Below are 19,344 nucleotides of genomic sequence, written 5' to 3'. Positions count from 1 at the left end.
CCCCATCCGGTTCAGCACTATAGATCACTTGAGCGAGCAGTCTACTTACGTGAGAAAAGGGGGAACAATACACAGGAAATTACCCGAGATCTTCTCAACCCCTGAAGCAATTGCGTCTACTTGCACAGAAAATAAAGAAAAAATGTGTGAATGATCAACGCAAACTATTCATCCTCATGAAACTAAATATCCCAACAAAAGCCTGTAAAACTTTGAAGCTGCAGTGTTTTCAACTTTTTCACATCTGAACTTACCTCAGTTGAGTCATCTGATGTTCTTGGGTCAGATCACGTCTCATACCCCGTGTGGTGAAGCTAGCAGGAGCTGTCTCGATAAACACCTGCCTTCTCAGTGGGCTCATCGTAACACCAGATATCCAGCTGCATCTGACAAATCATTACCGCCCAGCTGATCTGGGAACAGTTATCCTATATTAACCTCACCCAATAGTCCTTGAGAAACTTCCAACTTCTCCAAGAATTGCCAGATCGTCGGCATGGTTTTTTTTAGTAAGGTGTGTACATTTCAATTTTTGTTAAAGCAAAACTGATCCAATGTGACTTCCAGTCAAGTTTACTGTACTGATACACTATTTAGTCATAGCTAAACTGAACTGTGACCCCTTGGATCTATTTGCATTTACACATTTTTATAAGATGCATGATTCATCCGTATCTTTGTAATCTATTATATGTTTTAAATTGCTCTACTCTCCATTTCAGCTGATGTCACCAAGACTTCTTTCTTTGACCCCCTCCTCCAACCTGCTGGATTCATTTAGGTATGCAATGTCCAGTTTTTATGATCACATTAATGCCTGATGGACACAATCCAGTTGAATTTGAATAGCCCGATTCATTCATGCCAATAGAAGTAAAATAGGTTGTGATCGCCATTTCACGTGAACTTTATGTATTTTTTTACGTTCTCAGGTCAGAGCAACCTCCGGCGTTTATAGTCTTGGATATTTTGTTGGGATCCGGTTAAAGCCAAACACACGATTATCTATAATAAAACCCCCAGAAGAAAAGCATTTTTTTGTAATTAATGGAAAGAACATGTTGTTTGACAGTTTATGTCTTCATGTTGCTCACAGCAAATGTTGTATCTTTAAAGTACTGTGGAGGGTCATTATGTGGTTTAAAGTCAGTGGAAAAACACATTAACCTTTGTGTGAATATGTTTCTGGTGACAGTGTTTTATAGGGTATTAGGCTATTTAATGGAACTTCACTTGAAACTTTTCGTAAACGTGACACTTCATGTGGAAATTTCATGGAATACTACCATACCGTTACTATTTATTCAGCACTTAGTATGCATACTGTGCGTTGTATGAATATTTAGTAGTTTATTACCCAAGATGACCTGCTGTATTTGTTCCAACAGACCATAGAATAATGTATCCCGCAATGCGCTGAACTTGACCTACATTTCCAGTGTGGTGCGAAATGTACCAAAGGTAATATTAACTGTTTTTTACCTTTAAATTGTTACATTGTAATTTATTAGTATTATTATTTTGGTCATTTCTATATTTTACACAAACTTTTCATTCGTTTCCAAAGTGTCAACAGTGTAAAAAAGTAGCCTACAGTTTATCATGGCGCAAATTGTTTCCCTTTATATTTTTATAGTATGCACTGCAACAATTTGCAGTATACACTGCATACTACGCAGTATGCAGTTCGCCAACACTTCGTTCAGACCACAATCGTACTCGGTCTTCTTAATGATGGGTAAAAAACCGGTTTATACACGTGCCGCTTCTTAAATGTGTTTTGATAGATTAGTTTCCTCGAGACTGTTCCTGCCATGGATGTGCTCGTAAAACTGCGTCATTATGTGCTCAATTAAATAACAAGGTTGAACCCGCAGTTTTAATGAATGTAGCGGCGCGCATGGACCTCTCCGCCTCTCCTCACGACACTTGAACGCATCAGACGTCCTCCACTTTACCAAGGTCCCCACTTATTTCTGCCCTCGATTTTACGCATTATTTTCTCGGACCCCGCGCACTTTTTCCAACTCCTGGAAAGTTTCCCTGGCGCCTGGATATGTGGTGGATGCTCTTTCCCAGATGGATTTGGTTTTTATTCGGGCAGCTCTGCGTCTTGCGCTTGGACTTGCGCGCCAGAGCGTTGCCAATGCCAATGTCAATGTCCAAAGTGGTTTATACACACGCGGGGATGTGTCCGAACGAGATGAACCCGAACCTGTGGGTGGACGCCATGAGCACCTGCATGCGCGAGTGTGAGTCCGATCAGGTGAGATCAGCCTCCAGTATTCTTCACGTGCGCACTTATAGCCTTAAGCCTACATATGACGTGTTTATCTTGTGTCGTAACAACAATGAAATTTGTGATCAATTGGCATTTGCTTGCACGAGAAAGACAAAAGATTGTCAGATTGACTCGCATCCTTACAATTGTGGATTTCATGGTAATGATGTTTATTTATTTATAACTATAATAATAATAATTATAGCTGTAGTACTTATTGCATTTTTGCCAAAACTATGGTTATCATGGTCATTTGTGAACCACATTTTTTTCTACAAACCTTTGTAAAATTAACAATGGTTTTATTACAGTAAGAGTGAAGTCTTTTTGTCAGATTGGTTACCATTTTATTACCATATTTCTACTACAAATACCATCATTAATCTATGGTTATTGTGTGAGACCATTGGCTTTACTACAAATAAGTAGTAACTATGGTTACTATTAGTTATTATTACTATTAGTTACTATTATATTAATATAAGTTAAACCATGGTTAATTTTCATAAGATATGTTTTAATAAAACGTAACCACAGTTTGCGTTCAGAAATTCATTATGATAATTCATTATTATAATAATAAAAAATTGTATAAAGAACACTTTGACATCAGCATTCATCTTTTAAATGTGTATTGTTAAATGTATATTGTCAACATATATGACACTTTTATAGAAAGGTTTTAATATCAATATTAATAACGATTGACCAGCAACAAGAACCTTTTATAAATGTAGTTTAATTGTTGCAAAATAATGAAAAAGTGACAGTCTTTAAATTCACTTGCTAGGAGTCACACAAGCGAATAACTTTTACACACTTCAAAACGCACTCCAATCACTGTTCTTCTTTTGTTCCCCGAGGATTGTGAGCCATTCGAGAAATGCTGTTCAAACGTTTGCGGAAACAAGAGCTGCGTGGCCGCCCGCTACATGGACCTCCGGGGAAGGAAAGGTCCGGTGGGAATGCCCAAAGGGATCACCTGCGACCAATTCATGTGCACGCAACAGGGTTCAGAATGCGACATCTGGGACGGGCAGCCGGTGTGCAAGTGCAAAGACCGCTGCGGACAGGAGCCCCGCTTCATCTGCGCCTCAGACGGCATGACCTACTACAACAAATGCTATTTGGATGCGGAGGCTTGCACGAGGGGTGTCTCTCTCACCGAAGTCACCTGTAAGTTCCACCTTAGCTTCTCCAACACCAGCCCTCTACCGGAGGAGACCACCGTTCGCCCCACCACGGCTCATTTGGAGACCACCCCTATGGATATTCAAGCACCTGTGATGGTCAGCAATCCGGTGAACTATTTCGTGTTCGTAGGCGAAACGGCTAGTTTCCTATGCGAGGTGACGGGCAAGCCCAAACCGGCAATCACTTGGGAGAAACAAATGAAAGGCAAAGAGAGCACAGTGATGGGACCCAATCACGTGCTTGGAAACATAGTGGTTACCAACATCGCCCAGCTGGTTATATATAACGCTCAAATCCAAGATGCCGGCATCTACACCTGCACCGCCACAAACCCCGGCGGCACAGTGCAGGCTCATTTCCCGCTCTCTGTGGTCCCCCAAGAACAGACCGAACCGAAGCGGGTGACGAATTCCACACGCTTAACGCCCGAGGAGTGTTTGAAAGATCCCGATATGGATATCTGCGGAGAGGAGGGTGTTAGTTGGTACTATGAATCCAAAAGCAACAACTGCTTCACCTTCACGTACAGGCAATGCGACACGAACAAAAACCATTTCGACACGTACGAGTCGTGCATGTCGTCGTGCGGATCGGAGCTTGCCACACCTTGCTCCTTACCGAGCGTGCAAGGGCCCTGCAAGTCATACACGCCACGTTGGGCCTACAGTCACGCTGTCAAGAAATGCCAGCCGTTCGTTTACGGAGGATGCGGTGGAAACGAGAACAACTTTAAGAGCCAGGAAGCCTGCGAGGAGATGTGCCCCTTCCCCAAGACCAAAAACTGTAAGCAGTGCAAACCCAGGCAGAAGATGGTTTCGAGCTTCTGCAAGAGCGACTTCGTGGTCCTGGGACGCATTTCCGAGCTGATGGAAGAGCACGACTCCGCGCTCATCACGATGGAGGAGATCTTAAAGGATGAAAAGATGGGGCTGCGGTTCTTCCGTCAGGAACCTCTGGAGGTGACGCTGCTCAACATGGATTGGAAATGTCCCTGTCTGAACATAACCAGAGCTGAGGGCCAGATGATCATCATGGGGAACGTTCACAACGGCATGGCCGTCCTGCAGCCCAACAGCTTCGTGGTCGCCTCGACGGCACGGCGGGTTCGTAAACTCCGTGAGGTTGTCAACAAAAAGCCTTGTGATATTTTGATGGAGTTCAGCAGCACGAAGTACTAGCACGATGCAAAAACTGAGAGCAAAAACAACTACAATCACGTCATCACGACGGAGAGACGAATTATGTGATTTTAACTTTGTGAACGACACAAAGACGTATACTAGATGGTTTCATATGAAAGTATTATCTTATTTACATCTACACGTTGTAGTGCGAGTATTATTTTAGTTTGACTAAAAAGCCTCAGATGTTAAAGCCGACTCTCTGTACCTGTCTCGAAACGAACGCCTCGCAGGCCGTCACTGAAACTTCAGTGGAAACAGGTAGTTAAACGTTACTAACCTAAAAACGATTTATGCTTCGCTAAAAATGCATTACATTCGAAAGCCATGTCAAAAAAAAAACATGACATGTTAAATACTATTGCACCTTATTTAATTCACACTCATAACACTTTGTTCTGTTTATTTATTTTAACACCGTATTTTTACATTACTACCATAAGTTGAAACAGGTAGTCCTATGTACGTGCTTTACAAAGTATGTTACGTGTTTTTTTTGTCAAACCATACAATGGCTAACATATAATGAGATTATAAGTATTATTTTATGAGCTGTTGAAAATGAATTAAACATTTATGGATCACTTTCAGAGATGTGCAGTCCTATGTCTTTCTCGGTTGTTGATTACGATGCGTTTTTCAATGCGCTTTCATTGGGTGGGGGTTGGTGGGGGGTTATACTTTATGATAAATCTGTGGTCCCACCCCTCACCCCACTCTATTGTCACGCAGCACTGGCCTTGATTTTGGAACGGGTCACATTCCAGCTGTTCTTCGGTGGGAAATGTTGTGACTGAGGGGGATGGGGGGGCCAGTCTGATCCGTTGTGTTGTGTCTGGCTCTAAGACTCTCTCCTCCACCGCGGACCTTTCATGTGAGAGAGCCCTCGCCTCCCCCCCAGCCGCCCGGCCCCTCTCATCTTCCCAGCTCCATCTCCAGCCAAGCTGTAACCCCGCATGGGAGGGGAACCGACGCACACACCGCTCTCTGTTTTAAAGGCACCAAACTTTTGACTGGGAGGGAGAGGGATAACACATGCTTATTCCCTAGGGTGGGCCTCCGATGGCTGCTACCTCAGGCCTGGTGGTCAGGGCCTCATCTATGACCCTGTAAGAGGCTTGTGAAAAGAATCAAAAGAGAGGGGGCGTGAATCTGACATTGGTTTGGCTGGGGGGGATGCTGGGAATGCCGAGTGGGTAAGTTTCATTATAGCTGTTGACAAGTGTCAAGTAAAGCAAGTTAAGCTCAAGAACAACCACCGATGAGGGGTTTTGTTGTTTCTAGTCTGCATATCGCTAATGGATAAGCGATAACCTGTAACTGTGTATTACTTAGGGTTTGTTGAGAGCAAATGTCATTTTATGAAGAGGTACAGCCTGTATCAATCGAGCACTGATCTGAATATTTATGGGGTACATGCCCCACACCCCGGATGTCTCGGCCATGTTAAAAACCTCTCAAATATCGTGCATGTTTATGTGGTCTTTACATTATGATGAAACCAATCACGATCCAACTGCAGTAATGTTGTCCTGGCGTTAGATACATGCCAAAATCTTTAAAATGTAAAAGTTACAAAGTAATCAAAACTTTTCACTTTTTATCCACAGTTTAGTGTAATATTGCCGTCTAAATTTTGTACATAATCAAATTGGCTGTATACACAACCATTTGTTGCCATGGCTATTATTATAATTAAGACTGTCAAATAAAAAAAATAAAAAAAGTTTGTGTTTACATCAAAAAAGTATGTCTGTGTACTGTGCATTGTGCATAATAATTTTGTATTTATAAACATAATTTTTACATGTATTTATTTATATTTACCAATCATTTAAATGATATATAAATGTATATTAATTTTAATATTTTATAATTTTCTTAAATATATGCATGTATGTGTATGTTTATAAGTAGAAAGTAAAATTATAAGTATTGTTAATATGCACAGTACGCAGACAGATATTATGCAAACACAAACTTTTATTCTGAATGTGATTAATCGCGATTAATCATTTGACAGCCCTAATTAAAATGATTATAAAACCATGAATAATAATTTTAGACATTTTTTTTCCGATAAAATTTTATGTCAATTGTTTTTGTGGTAAACGTTTGTTAACCATCTGATAGCATTGAAGTGAATACTTTTTAGACGTACCAAAAGTTTAAACCATCCAGCTATTAGTGAAACATCTTGTATCCAAAAGTAACCCAATTTAAAATGTGTAAATCTGATGCTTTAGGATTTAGAAGCTCAACGCTGGAGCAATTTAACTCAGTGGAAACATCTTGACCTTGCCGTCTCCCCTCACAGGGCCTCATGCACTTGACAGGGTTCAAGTACGTTTGTGTGATTTATCCTGCATACTTATTCCTGTCCCCTCAGAAGTCACTCTCAACCACACTGTCCCGCCATCCATTGATTTGCAGCTCCGACAGGCACGTTTGTTTTTTTGACGTAAATTATGCAAATAAAATGTATAATTTGGTATGCAGAAGTGGGCGTGCATTGGGTCCATTCACAGCGTGATGAGATTCCCACAGAGATCAGGAGTCTGCTCACGTCTCCTGTGTGTGGGAGGCCCCACAATCCCACAACTGATGTATTACATCAGATTACATCTGATAACCAACTGCTTGCAAAAGTATTTTTATACTTTAAGGGAAGATATTTTATTCTATTAAACAAGCGTTTTGTTTATTATATTTGCTCAGTTTCGACAAATTATCTTGTGTTCAATTGCATTTCAATGTAATGTGATTTTTTTTATTTACAGTTTGACAGAAATTCCTATTAAATCCCACATGTGTCCAAGACCAACAATACACAACTTTTACAATATTGTACGACACATGAATAATTATGCATTTTAGAATACTGTAACTAGGCTATGTTTAAAATGGAATACTAGAGTTCTGTTTACTGCATACCACACAGTATACTTCCCATTTTGTTACTTAAGAGTATGTGAAACTATATTCAGTTTTAAAAAGTTTCGCAAAAGTTTTCAATAGTACTTTATTTTAGAAGAGCAGAAACTCAAATTCATTATAGGCCTACAAAATCAGGGTCAAATTGCATTGCATTGTGGGATACAGTGACTTGAAAAATCTCTGAAAATCTCTCTATAAACACTTTGGCCTGCAATAAGTTGACAGAGTTTATAGAGTTAATAGTTATTAAAGACACAGTGTTACCTGGCAAAATAGCAGTAAGCCTCAATAAGCAGAATAGTGTTGCTTTAGTCACTGTGTCACGTGTTCGGTGTCAAACTGTGACTAAAATGTCAATAATGTTTAATAAAATAAGAATGCTGTTTAGAACTGATCCGAGATCGTTTTAGGGTTTGTCCCGTGTTTTACTTCGGTGTAGCCACTGCGTTCTTCACTAGAGGGCGCACTTGCACAAGTGCTGGTGATGTGTATGTGACGCGTATTCGTCTCTACAGCAAAACATCCAGCAGCTTGTCTAATTATCTCCTATTGAGCTGCAATGCATATCATATTAAGTCCAAACTGCTGTGTGAACATGCAATTTTTCTTTTTTAATGAAACATTTATGATTAAGTAGATGGATAATTAATTACTACCATAATCAATGTCATACTACCTTCCAAACCAATCACAGAGACTGGAAGAACGTTATAGGCAATGTACAGATATTATGGTTGAGTGCACAGAGTAATAGGAAATGATTATGCTGCACTTCCTAGGCCTCTCCGTGCTTGATTCATCAATGAGGAATAATTTATGGGCAACCTTAAAGGGTCAGTAGCTTGTGGATAATTCATTTAGAAAGATGCTTGAAGTGGATGGTGGGCCAGACCGAACACGATACACCTGTCTTGATTCCCGAAATCGAATTGAAAAAAGTCGTAAGAGCCTCAGCCACATGTCTTAAACATGGCTAATGTAATATCAAACGTGACTGCCGTGAATCACGTAACCCAAGAACGTGTCAAAAGAACAGGGTCCCCAAAATCAATTAGGTTTATTATGTGATTTTCTTGATAATTGAGCACATTTTCTGCCCCGGTGTTCATTGCTGTTATGGAAGCAAATGTCATTCTTATTAATGTAATGCAATGATGCATTATGTAAATTATGATAATAGTAGTTGTAGTAGTTAGGCGTGTTGCATCAATTCATGCTGATTAAAATGCATGTTTGAAATGAGAATTGTTCTCAATCTTTAAAACCGAGCAAAAAAATCAACCTTATGAATCAGCATTCATTCAGACGTACTGTATGTCCGTTCAGCCTGCCGTTTTACGTCTGGCTTTGACCCCAGCAGCCATCGGCATCATAAATAACGCAGCTCTCTGCACACACGTGCAATATTATTTGCATTTGTCACTGCATGACACGAAGTCCATTCCCTTAAAGACATGGTTGGCTGTGCAAAATGAACTGACTGTCAGGTCTCGCGGTGAGGCGTTATTTATTGGAAGTGTGTTTCCCTTCCAGGCTAAAGCCCGAGGCAAGAGGAGAGAGGTGTTCCTTTGAGTATGATGGTAAATGAGAATATTCCCAGAAGAAAAAGACACCATGACTATTCAGGTCTATCCCAAATGGGAACCAGAATATCACACAGAGACTTTTGGGTAGACACCTTTGAATTGGGCAAGTAAGCAACCAAATAGCAACCATCCAAAAGAATGGTGTACAAGCCCTTAACCCAGTCCTAAAACTAACAAATCTGATTGGCTGTTGAGCCAGGGAGTCAAAATCGCTCCTGCCTGTGGCAAAAAAGAAGGCTTTTTTTGTTAAATTGAAGGAAATCTCATTCTGAGCGTGTTCCGATCCACCAAGACACTGAACAAAAGGCAGTTGTTTGGAGTGGGGCGAGCTTTACACCCCCATGTGAATTACAGCGCTCTGTCCTCTGTCCTGTATTGCGAACCGAGAACAGAAAGTCGTAAATTTGGGGAATTTATTGCTTCCAATTAAACAAGGGAAGGTGGGAAATGCTTTATGGACTGACAAAAACACTGCATTTTAAAAACTTTGAATACGACGTTGGCATTAGAATTCTGCAGCACGTCCACGTACTCGAGAAAAAAAGCACTTTATAATCTGCTGAGAAACAACAGAGTAAGGCTTTTGAATTAGAAATGATATTCAAGCCCAGCTTGCATTTGTAAACAACCAGCAAAGAAAGAAAGATATAGGAGCATTTGGCCTGAAACAGTTTAATCTCTTTTGATGCAGTTTTTAAAGAGATTTTTGTTTAAGAAAATAAACTGCTTATTCCAGAATATATCAAGATTAAATGATACAATAAAGGATTAAAAATGCATTTAAATGAGTTTCTTTGTGTGTTTAGTGACCGTGTCTTGTCAATTGGACCATATATAAAACACAATAAGAGGCGAATTGTCATTTAGATAAAGAACAGAGCAGTAACATACAGTGGATTTTATTTTTACTCTGCTCAGGAAGCTGAAGCATATATTTATCATAACACACCCAGACATCTACAGAAAATACAGTTATCTCAGTCGAAGCATGTCTGCCCACCGGGGGAAAACAGAAGCAGCTAAATATTCATGCTGTTTCATTGTTTTATGTGGCAGAGCTGAGTATTAGATAAGATAAGTGAGTGTGTGTAGGAGAGAAAGAGAGAGATTTAAACCTAAATGTTTTTAAAAGAGTGATTTAGACTTATTTAACCGTATCATAACCTCTTCAAACCTGACTTTCTTTCTTCTGCAGAACACAAAAGAAGATATTTTGAAGAACGTTGGTAACCAAACAACACCGGCACCCATTGACTGCCATTGTATGGACGCATTTTCCAAAATATCTTGTGTTCCACAGAAGAAAGAGTCACATACAGGTTTTGAATGACGTGAGGGTGAATACATGATGACAGAAATTCAATTATAGTGTAAAATCTACATCTAACCTAGTGTTTTTTCATCTTTTAAAATGTAATTTAACTGCACTGACACTGAGCCTGACTTCAAAACAATAATTCTTATAGCACCTCATGAAATGTATCACTCTTTTCGACAGTTATATTCATTGCTTCTTGATTATTTTTTTGTTCACTCAAATAATTCACTTAACTCAAATATTTTTCAAACATCTATATTATGATTTTAATACATTATTTTTCTATCAAGTTTCTGTTTTTCGTAAATCTGCTTTGCGATAATGCACGACTGCCCTGCTATTTTACATGGATACATTTGGCAGATGCTTTTATCCAAAGTGATTTTTTTACACTGTTAAAAATAAAGGAGCTTAAAAGGTTCTTCACAGCGATGCCATAGAATAACCTTTTTTGGTTCCACAAAGAACCATTCAGTCAAAGGTTCTTTAGAGTCCTTTTTATAACCTTTTTTTGCCACAAGGTACCGTTTGTGAAACTGACAGGTTCTTCGGATGTTAAAGGTTCTTTATGCAACCATTTAGCCAAAACGGTCCTTCTATAGCACCTTTATTTTTAAGAGTGTTTGTGTGTTCCCTGGGATTCAAACCCACAACCTTTGCACAACTATTTTAAAAAATAATTCTAAAATATCAGTCATTTATTATTGAAATCCTTTTTACGTGTATGCTTTAACACAGTATAGCCTAATGATGCTGTCATGTATTTTAAATATACACAAACGCTGATGTGTGCAGGTATACGTGCTGTGGCCGGGTGCCAGTACGGGTGAGTGCGAGCCCTTGCAGTGTTGTCAGTGGAGAGAAATGCGTGGAACGTGTGTACAGACTGTTCTCTGGCAGCACCCGGACGTTCTGGAGTGTGCGGGGCGAGGCAGCTGGTGCTATTATTAGGACCCGAGAGAATATGATGCTGCCCTGGCCATGTTTGGTACAACGGGTCGCCCGCTTAAAGGCCCAGGACAGTTTGATCGCAGAGGTTAGGACATACTCATGCCTAAAATATTTGAAGTTGAATGTCTTCCTATCTGTCCGCCGTGTTACACCCAATGGTAACCTTTTCCTCACAACACTCGATGCTCAAGTTCGTTTAACCTCCATATTCGTCTGTTCATATTACTGCACAACCTAGACATTATTTTGAAGAAAGCACAGCATAATTCATATAATGAACCCCAAACAGCTGTTTTATGTTAGATGAGTTACGCAATGTTAACATTCTCCGCTTCATAACTACTGAATTAAACCCAAAGCAAGTTTTGGTGAGAATTGCAGGTACGGGACAGCACAGAACTCTCGCTACATGCGCCTGTTTCCATAACGCTTGTCATAAGAGATGTGCAAGTGATCAATCTTCCAGTCCAGACACCAGTCAAGTAAAATGCATTAACAAACCGCTCAGTTCTGTTCCAGCTACAGTTTGAGAATGCAAACGGAAGTCTCAATGGTATTCACGCCTTCATACATTTCTGCTTGGAAATATACAACCCTTAATCTAAACCTCTTAGATGTTCAGACACTGCAGTTTGGGTTTCAAACATGTCCTGCAATTTGTTTTAATGAGGATAGATAAAGCTTTGAAAAACGCTTCATACATTAAGTTTGGGTTTCCATACTTGAAGTGTGAACATTTAGACATTCTCCTGCAGAAAAATGAATGGGATAGTTCGCTCCGAAATGAAACTTCTGTTATCATTTACTCACCCTCATGTCATTTCAAACCTTTTTGGCTTTCTTTCTTCTGCAGAACACAAAAGAAGATATTTTGAAGAATGTTGGTAACCAGACAACGGTGGTAGCATTGGTCCATACAGTAGAAGTGAATGGGTATACCGCTATATATACTTCAGAATCTTCTTTTGTGTACTGCAGAGGAAAGAATGTCATACAGGTTTGAAATGACAAGAGGTTGAGTTAATGATGACAGAATTTTCATTTTTTGGTGAACCATCACTTTAAGCGTGATGCTGTCACATAATAAAGCCAAAAAAAACCCATTGTAACCGGAGTGAATTAGGTTCGATCCTTGACTACTTCATCATTTCGTTCCTGCAACAGCACAGATTCCATTTAAAAGACATTTCTCCAAAACAGCCTTTCTGTGTTATGAGAATAAGTTTATGGCCCTGACTTATAGTGCGCTGCTTCCCTGAGATACTGTATTCACCACATTTTCTTTTGATTCCAGAACCACCAACACTACAGAGCCAAGTGCATTTCTCATTCCACCACAATGTGCTTCCACATATCATGCCACGTCACCTTCTCCCAGATTGCTAGCTTCATGCATTAATGCATTAATCTCATCATTAAAAGAAACGGATTAAAGCGGAACTGGAGGTCTGAGCTCCAGAGAATCCCATTGCAATATCCTGTCCAGATCAAGCTGAAAGGATAAGTATTGCACAGAATCGCACTACGCACTGGCACGCAACCTACCAGCCATCTGTCATGAGGAGCACCTCGGCGCTGCACATTACCGCTGACATTCTCCCTGGTTTTATTTCAGCGCTGCCTGAAAATGAAGAACAGGTCCAGAAAGGAGAAGCTGTTCCTGGGACGGGAATTATGGATGCTTCATATTGAAATACATGCAGTATGTAACACCAGCGTCTCACAATCCAATCAATTCCCGATAGATAAAATCAAGTCATCACTACATTCTTTGTCATTGAATATCCCGTTTCACTGTTAATGGCTTTTCACGTTGACCTTAGGTGTCTGGATAAAGGACACAGTGGAAATTGCTTTAGTGTTTCACCTTTCAACCTTCAGCCCAGATCTTTTCTCACTACCCAGTTTTGAAGAGATAGCAGCTTTTTTTTAAGGTAAAATTGTATCTTCTAAATCAAAATGGCAATTATACCTTTGAAAATTCACTTTAATGGTGCTACGTGTCATTTTTTGGAGGATCTATTGACAGAAATGCAATATAATAAATATAATTATGTCTTCAGAGGTGTGTAAAGACCTTACATAATGAAACGTTATGTTTTTATTACCTTAGAATGAGCTATGTCTATCTACATACACCGCGGGTCCCCTTGCATGGAATTCACCATGGTGTTTCTACAGTAGCCCTAAACGGACAAACTGCTCTACAGAGCGCGTTTCGTAAATACGTTATCTCCTTCGGCAAAGAAGCGAAAGCGTGACGACATCTTAGTTCTGTGTAAGCCGCCGTAGTGCTTCGAAGGAGAGAGGTAGAGTGAACCGTTGGTTGCAATTCGCAACCTCACCGCTAGATGCCGCTAAATTTCATACACTTTAAAAAATGCTGGGTTATTTTCAACACAGCCTTGGGTCAACGTAAAAGGGACAAACCCAACTGTTTGGTTACATGAATGCAGAAAATGTTTATATTTTACCCAGTTATGGGTTAAAACAACCCAGCATTTTGGGATTGAAACAAGCCAGCAAAGGTTAAATTATAACCCAACAATTGGGTTCGTTCCATTTTGACCCAGTGCTGGGACAAGAAAATGCAATGAATTTGTGCTCTGTATACAGAAAATGTTAAGAAGCATCACCAGTTTGATGTTCAATATTACTAGTCATTATATGAATGAATATAACATTCAGAAAGTTAAGAAATATAAATTGAATCTTCAGAATCGTATCGGCAGATATCACTCTTCATAATCGCCTATTGGTGTTGGTGAAGAATTTTTTTATATGTTTATTGATTTTTTTAAACAAACATAACTTCACAGATTACCACAAACAGCATTCACGTGTTTCCAAACATAAAAAAGGCAACAGACAAAAAAGTAAATAAAATAAAATAAGTAAATACATAACTAATAAATAATGGAAAAACAACATAAAAACACATAAAGGCCGCCTATTACACGACACAAGTTATACGTATTTGTATTCATAACTTCCATTATCCTATTGAATATGTCTCCATTCTCATTTTCTATAAAAGACATTAAGGGGTTACAAGCATCTTCAAAAGCTTTAATCGGTGGAGAAATTTAGTAAACTTGTATGTGCATCTCTACTGAAATATAGACAATTGTCTTTTAATTATCATTGTTTTTTGTTTGATTCACATTATACGAATTCTTACTTTATGAACCAAACTGTGAGATCCCGTAAGATCAGGACGAAATTTACCCGGGGTTGATCCCCTCTCAAAATTACAAACCTGAAAACCCAGGGTTAAAATAATCTTGATCAAGGATTAAAAAGACATACTTATAGTATACAGCCTACAGTTCAAACTCTTAATTTGCCTTTATTCCTAATTACTTCCCTTGCCAGCTGCCAAAATGTTGAACCAAACAATTCTGAAATAGCATCACATTCATTTGAAGAGCTCTTCTTAGTCTCAAGCCAGATCCATTAGCTTCAATTAAAGGACAAGTTTCCATAACCAGCACAAGAATACAGTACAAATTCATCCGGCAGAATCTTTGTCCTCAAAGTCACGTCACCATGACAACTGCCCAGCATGCCACAGCGTGCGCGAGGGCTAACATTTGATTTCATTACTGCTCCAGTCAGTGTAAACTTGGGTCGGGTTAGTGCTTAGCAAGATTCTGAGAGAACGCTCATTAGCAGTGTGTTTTACCAAAGTTGAGAGGTATGGCAGAGAGCAGCTGTTACAGGAACCCCGCTGGGTTATAAATACCATGAAACACTGACACACACCCACACAAAACATGTCACAGACACTGCGTGGCATGTAATTTCTCTTCTTTTCTCGCCGTTCACTGCGGTAGAGTAAATCATATTTATTGATTGCAGTAATACGGCTTTAGGCGGGGTGGGGTGATGTGGTGGTGGTTAAAGCTCAGGGCTGGTCACGGCAAGACTGCTGGTTCAGTCATCGTTGTACCCTTGAGCAAGACCCTTAACCTCATGTTCCTCCGGGGGCTCATGGCTGTATTGAGTGAACTGTAGGTCCCTTAGGAATGTAGCATCTGTCAGATGACCATTTATTTCCATCAGTCATGGATTTTAAAATCGTTTTCCTAATTAGTATTTTTTTGTCTTGATTTGTCAGTAATTTTTTAAGAAATATATTTGACACGGGACACAATATGAAATATATTTTGTTTATAAAAATCTTATTTTCAGAGATTATTTCTAAAATCTATATATTATATAATGATTAAAAATATCTGAATTTAATAAAAGAATAACTTCAATATTTTCCTTTGTAAACTGATTAGATTACAAGACAGGTTGTCTTGCAGTCTGCTTAAAATACATTTGTATTGTTTTTAAGATGATCAAAACATATATACGCTTCTATTTCCACTCAACTCTGTTTGGTTAAATTTGGCTTTTAAATAAGTACAATGTAAATGAGTAGAAGACATGGTACCTAAACTTGACTAAACTACAATTTCTCTGTACTTGTTACCATGTTGGGTAAGTTACTCTGAAAAAGTAATTAATTACTAGTTACTAATTACATATTCAATCGCGTAATTAGATTACTGTACAAATTACTCTCTCCAAAAAGTATTTAGTTACTTATTACTAATTACTTTCCAGATCCTACATCAACCTTGATTAGTTAAGTGATTCAAGGATAGACATGAAATGGCTTTTTTAATTCATTCAAATAAATAATATAAACTACATAAAGTACTCTTATTTACTGACCAACGAATTACAATTGTGAGAATTATACATTAAAGCATTCATTTTAAAGTTAGACTTTGAATTTTGATGTCAATTCTACTATTGCACACACAAATATTACACAAAGTATTTAGTTTAATTACATCAAAAGTATCTGTAATTAAATTACAGGAAAAATACTTTTCAAGTGAAAAGTAATTAAATTACAGTAACTAATTGCTTAGTAACTAGTTACACCCAACACTGCTTGTTACACCCTGTTGTGATATGTACATTTACATTATCGTGTTTAATGTTTGATTGATTCTTTCAGTTGTGTTTGAATATGCAATGCCATGCATTGGTCAGGTTTTTTCGCATAAGATCACACACATCAGTAAACCCTTATCTAAATCTCTGTCTTTCTGATTGTTGGAAATGTGGTGTAGAGAGAACCCACACTGCCTTCACAATGCCCGATTGTTTACTCTAGTGTTGGGCAGTTTGCCCACATGACCTGTGGTTCTGACCTCACCCTTCACACACACACATCATACCGTAACAATGCCAATGGCCAGTGTGCAAGTAGGCTTTGTCAACACATTTCATTCTTTTGGCTTTTTGTGGGCCATTGGAATATCCTATATTTTTATGTGTCATACTTGACCAGATATTTTGACATAATTTCAATATTGTTTGCCTGTGCACATTTCACTGCCACAATGCTATGGTGTTGTGAGTGATCTCCAGGGTGTTGCTATGCAGTTGCTAGGGTTTTCTAGAGGTCTGCTACAGCATCACAGGTGGTGGCTTGGGTAGTCTGGGTTTAACTAAATTGGTCTTACCAACCAAAGTCAATATTTAAGAACAGAGGAACTATTCATATTGTACTTTATTCATTTGAAAACTATTTTGTGCTATATTATGCTAAATACTCCTGTGACTCAGCTGGTTAGAGCATTGCGTTAAGAGCACAAAAAACTGTAGGTTAATTCCCAGAGAACACACATACTAATAAGATTGATTGTATTTTAAGTCGCTTTGGATAAAAGCGTCTGCTAAATGTATCAATATAAAAAAAACCAACCGAGGACTTCATTTAATCTAGAAAATTCCCAACCATGGTTTGAAACAACTCGGCATTTTTATAGTGTGTAAAATAAGTGAGTAAAAAGTATAAAAATAAAACAGAGAGCCTGCTGTATAAAATAAACATTAAAGTGAGAAAAATCCACCAGAGGTTAAATCGCTTTTTCTCCACAGGGTCTTATAGAAACATCACTTGCCTATTGAGATTAGAGCATGTTTATTACCCGGAAAAGAGGCCAACGTAGCCACCGACTATGTCCTCATTTCAAGATGTTTTATTCAGGGCATTTTTTGCTTGAGAAATCAGGTGGGTGTAAAATCTTATTTCGCTACTCTAAAAAAAACTCTAAAATTAAATGTACGAGTACATTGGACTATATGGTTAACACAACAAGAAGAGGATGTTCTGGGTGGTTGCTTACTTGGTTGCTTACTGGTTTATAGTTCACACAAAAATAAAAATTCTGTCATCATTTAGTCATCCTCGTGTAATTCAAATCCTGTCGTTGACTCTTTCTTCTGTGAAACACAAAAGAAGATATTTTGAAAAATGGTTTTGCGTCCATACAATGAAAGTCAATGGGGGTCAGTGTCGTCTGGTTACCAACGTTCTTCAAAATATTTTCTGTTGTGTTCTGCAGAAGAAAGAAAGTCATACAGGTTTGGAATGACATTGGGCGATTAAATAACAAAAGATTTTAAACTATTTTATCAAAAGACTGTGGCTTAACTGCTTTAAATTATGAGCTGTTTTTACTGTAGCCTGGCAAGCCACAGTGCCACAGTATCTTCCCCAACACTGTTAGATATTACAGTGCGTTAAACATGACTTATTTACTTCACCCAAGGCCCTTGAGATTTCTCATCTCAAACTCTATCTGTGTGATAGCTACCATCATTCACCTCCACAGACTCTGTGTGTGTGTGTGTGAGCATGAGAGAGAGAGAGAGCGAGAGAGCGAGAGAGCGAGCCTGTCTCCTCAGCACAAATGTGTCCGTCCCACCCTTGGCTTTATTATAATCGTAGTGCCGAGCTAAGCAGAGAAAAACAGAAAGCACCGGAAACAGAGGCCCGGCCCTCAGTGTCCCATTCAAGAGGGGGAGAGGGTCAGTCCTGGCACTGAAAGCTCAGATTACACACAACATAAAGGGAGGCCTGTATCAGCAAGGCCACCATCACATTATGCTAAAGTCCTTCTCTGTTGTGTCTGTGGGAAAGCTGTGTTGAAAACAAATGCCCACAAAGCCAGTTTAGCTACGCAACAAACACGCGTGCCTAGAAAGAATGCTTAGAAACGAGGACGTCCTTTTATACTTCACCTTGTATTAGCAATTTGGGTGAGTTTTACATAACCAGCATTTTTGTAATTGATAATGTTAAGAAACAGTTTGCTCCTGAACTGATGATTGTACTCGTCCAGCTTCCATTGTTATCATTCGGATCTTTACCCCACTAACAAATTCTGTCATCATTTACTCACCCCTGAGTTGTTCCAAATCTGTCTAAATTTGATGAACACAGAGAAAGATATTTGGAAGAATGCTTGTAACCAAACAGTTCTTGGCCACCATTGACTTCTCTACTCCATAGTAGGAAAAATGACAATTGTAGTCAAAAGTGTCCCAGAACAGTTTTCCTACATTCTTCAAAATAGCTTCTTTTGTGTTCAACAGAACAAAGAAATGTATAAAGCAATTTTTCCTAGTATAGACTGTCAATGGTGGCCATGAACTATACATTTCACAGACTGGGTAACAATTTATGTACATATATGAAGATCTATGTATCAAGTCCATGTGTTGGGTATTATTGCTTCAGTTTTATGCATTTCTATCCATAGATATCCTACAAAGTAAAAACACTGCATAGCAACACCCTGGACACCACCTACAACCCTCTAGCAACTAGTATACATCAACGTTTTTAAGAATAAAAATGCCATTTTAACCTCAAGAGGCTCTTTAATCTGGCCTCCAAAATCTGAATGCATAGTTTCAAATGATACATTTCCCTGCGGTCTGATGAATATGAGCTACTATACACACACACACACAATGTGATGGAGAGAGAGGAGGATACGACTGTGATTTGCGGTTCTCTGATTTGCCTCTGGCTATGGT

At 38.9% G+C, this 19,344-nt stretch overlaps 1 protein-coding gene across 2 annotated transcripts; it reads left to right on the top strand.

Annotated features, from left to right (window-relative positions):
* Positions 1-1,451: 1,451 nt before the first annotated feature.
* On the top strand, positions 1,452-5,167 carry wfikkn2a (info WAP, follistatin/kazal, immunoglobulin, kunitz and netrin domain containing 2a). 2 transcript variants are annotated; one of them, XM_057346369.1, is made up of 2 exons: positions 1,452-1,461; positions 3,145-5,167. In XM_057346369.1, the coding sequence occupies exon 2, from the start codon at positions 3,214-3,216 to the stop codon at positions 4,651-4,653; it is 1,440 nt and encodes a 479-aa protein (XP_057202352.1). In that variant the 5' UTR covers positions 1,452-1,461; positions 3,145-3,213; the 3' UTR covers positions 4,654-5,167. The 2 variants fall into 2 exon arrangements, with proteins under 2 accessions (XP_057202352.1, XP_057202351.1); XM_057346368.1 differs by lacking the exon at positions 1,452-1,461 and adding an exon at positions 1,773-2,266.
* Positions 5,168-19,344: the final 14,177 nt, after the last annotated feature.

The sequence above is a fragment of the Triplophysa rosa genome, linkage group LG11 (genome assembly GCF_024868665.1).
Source record: "Triplophysa rosa linkage group LG11, Trosa_1v2, whole genome shotgun sequence".
In the NCBI taxonomy this organism is placed as follows: domain Eukaryota; kingdom Metazoa; phylum Chordata; class Actinopteri; order Cypriniformes; family Nemacheilidae; genus Triplophysa; species Triplophysa rosa.
This window is presented reverse-complemented; position numbering and strand designations above follow the sequence as displayed.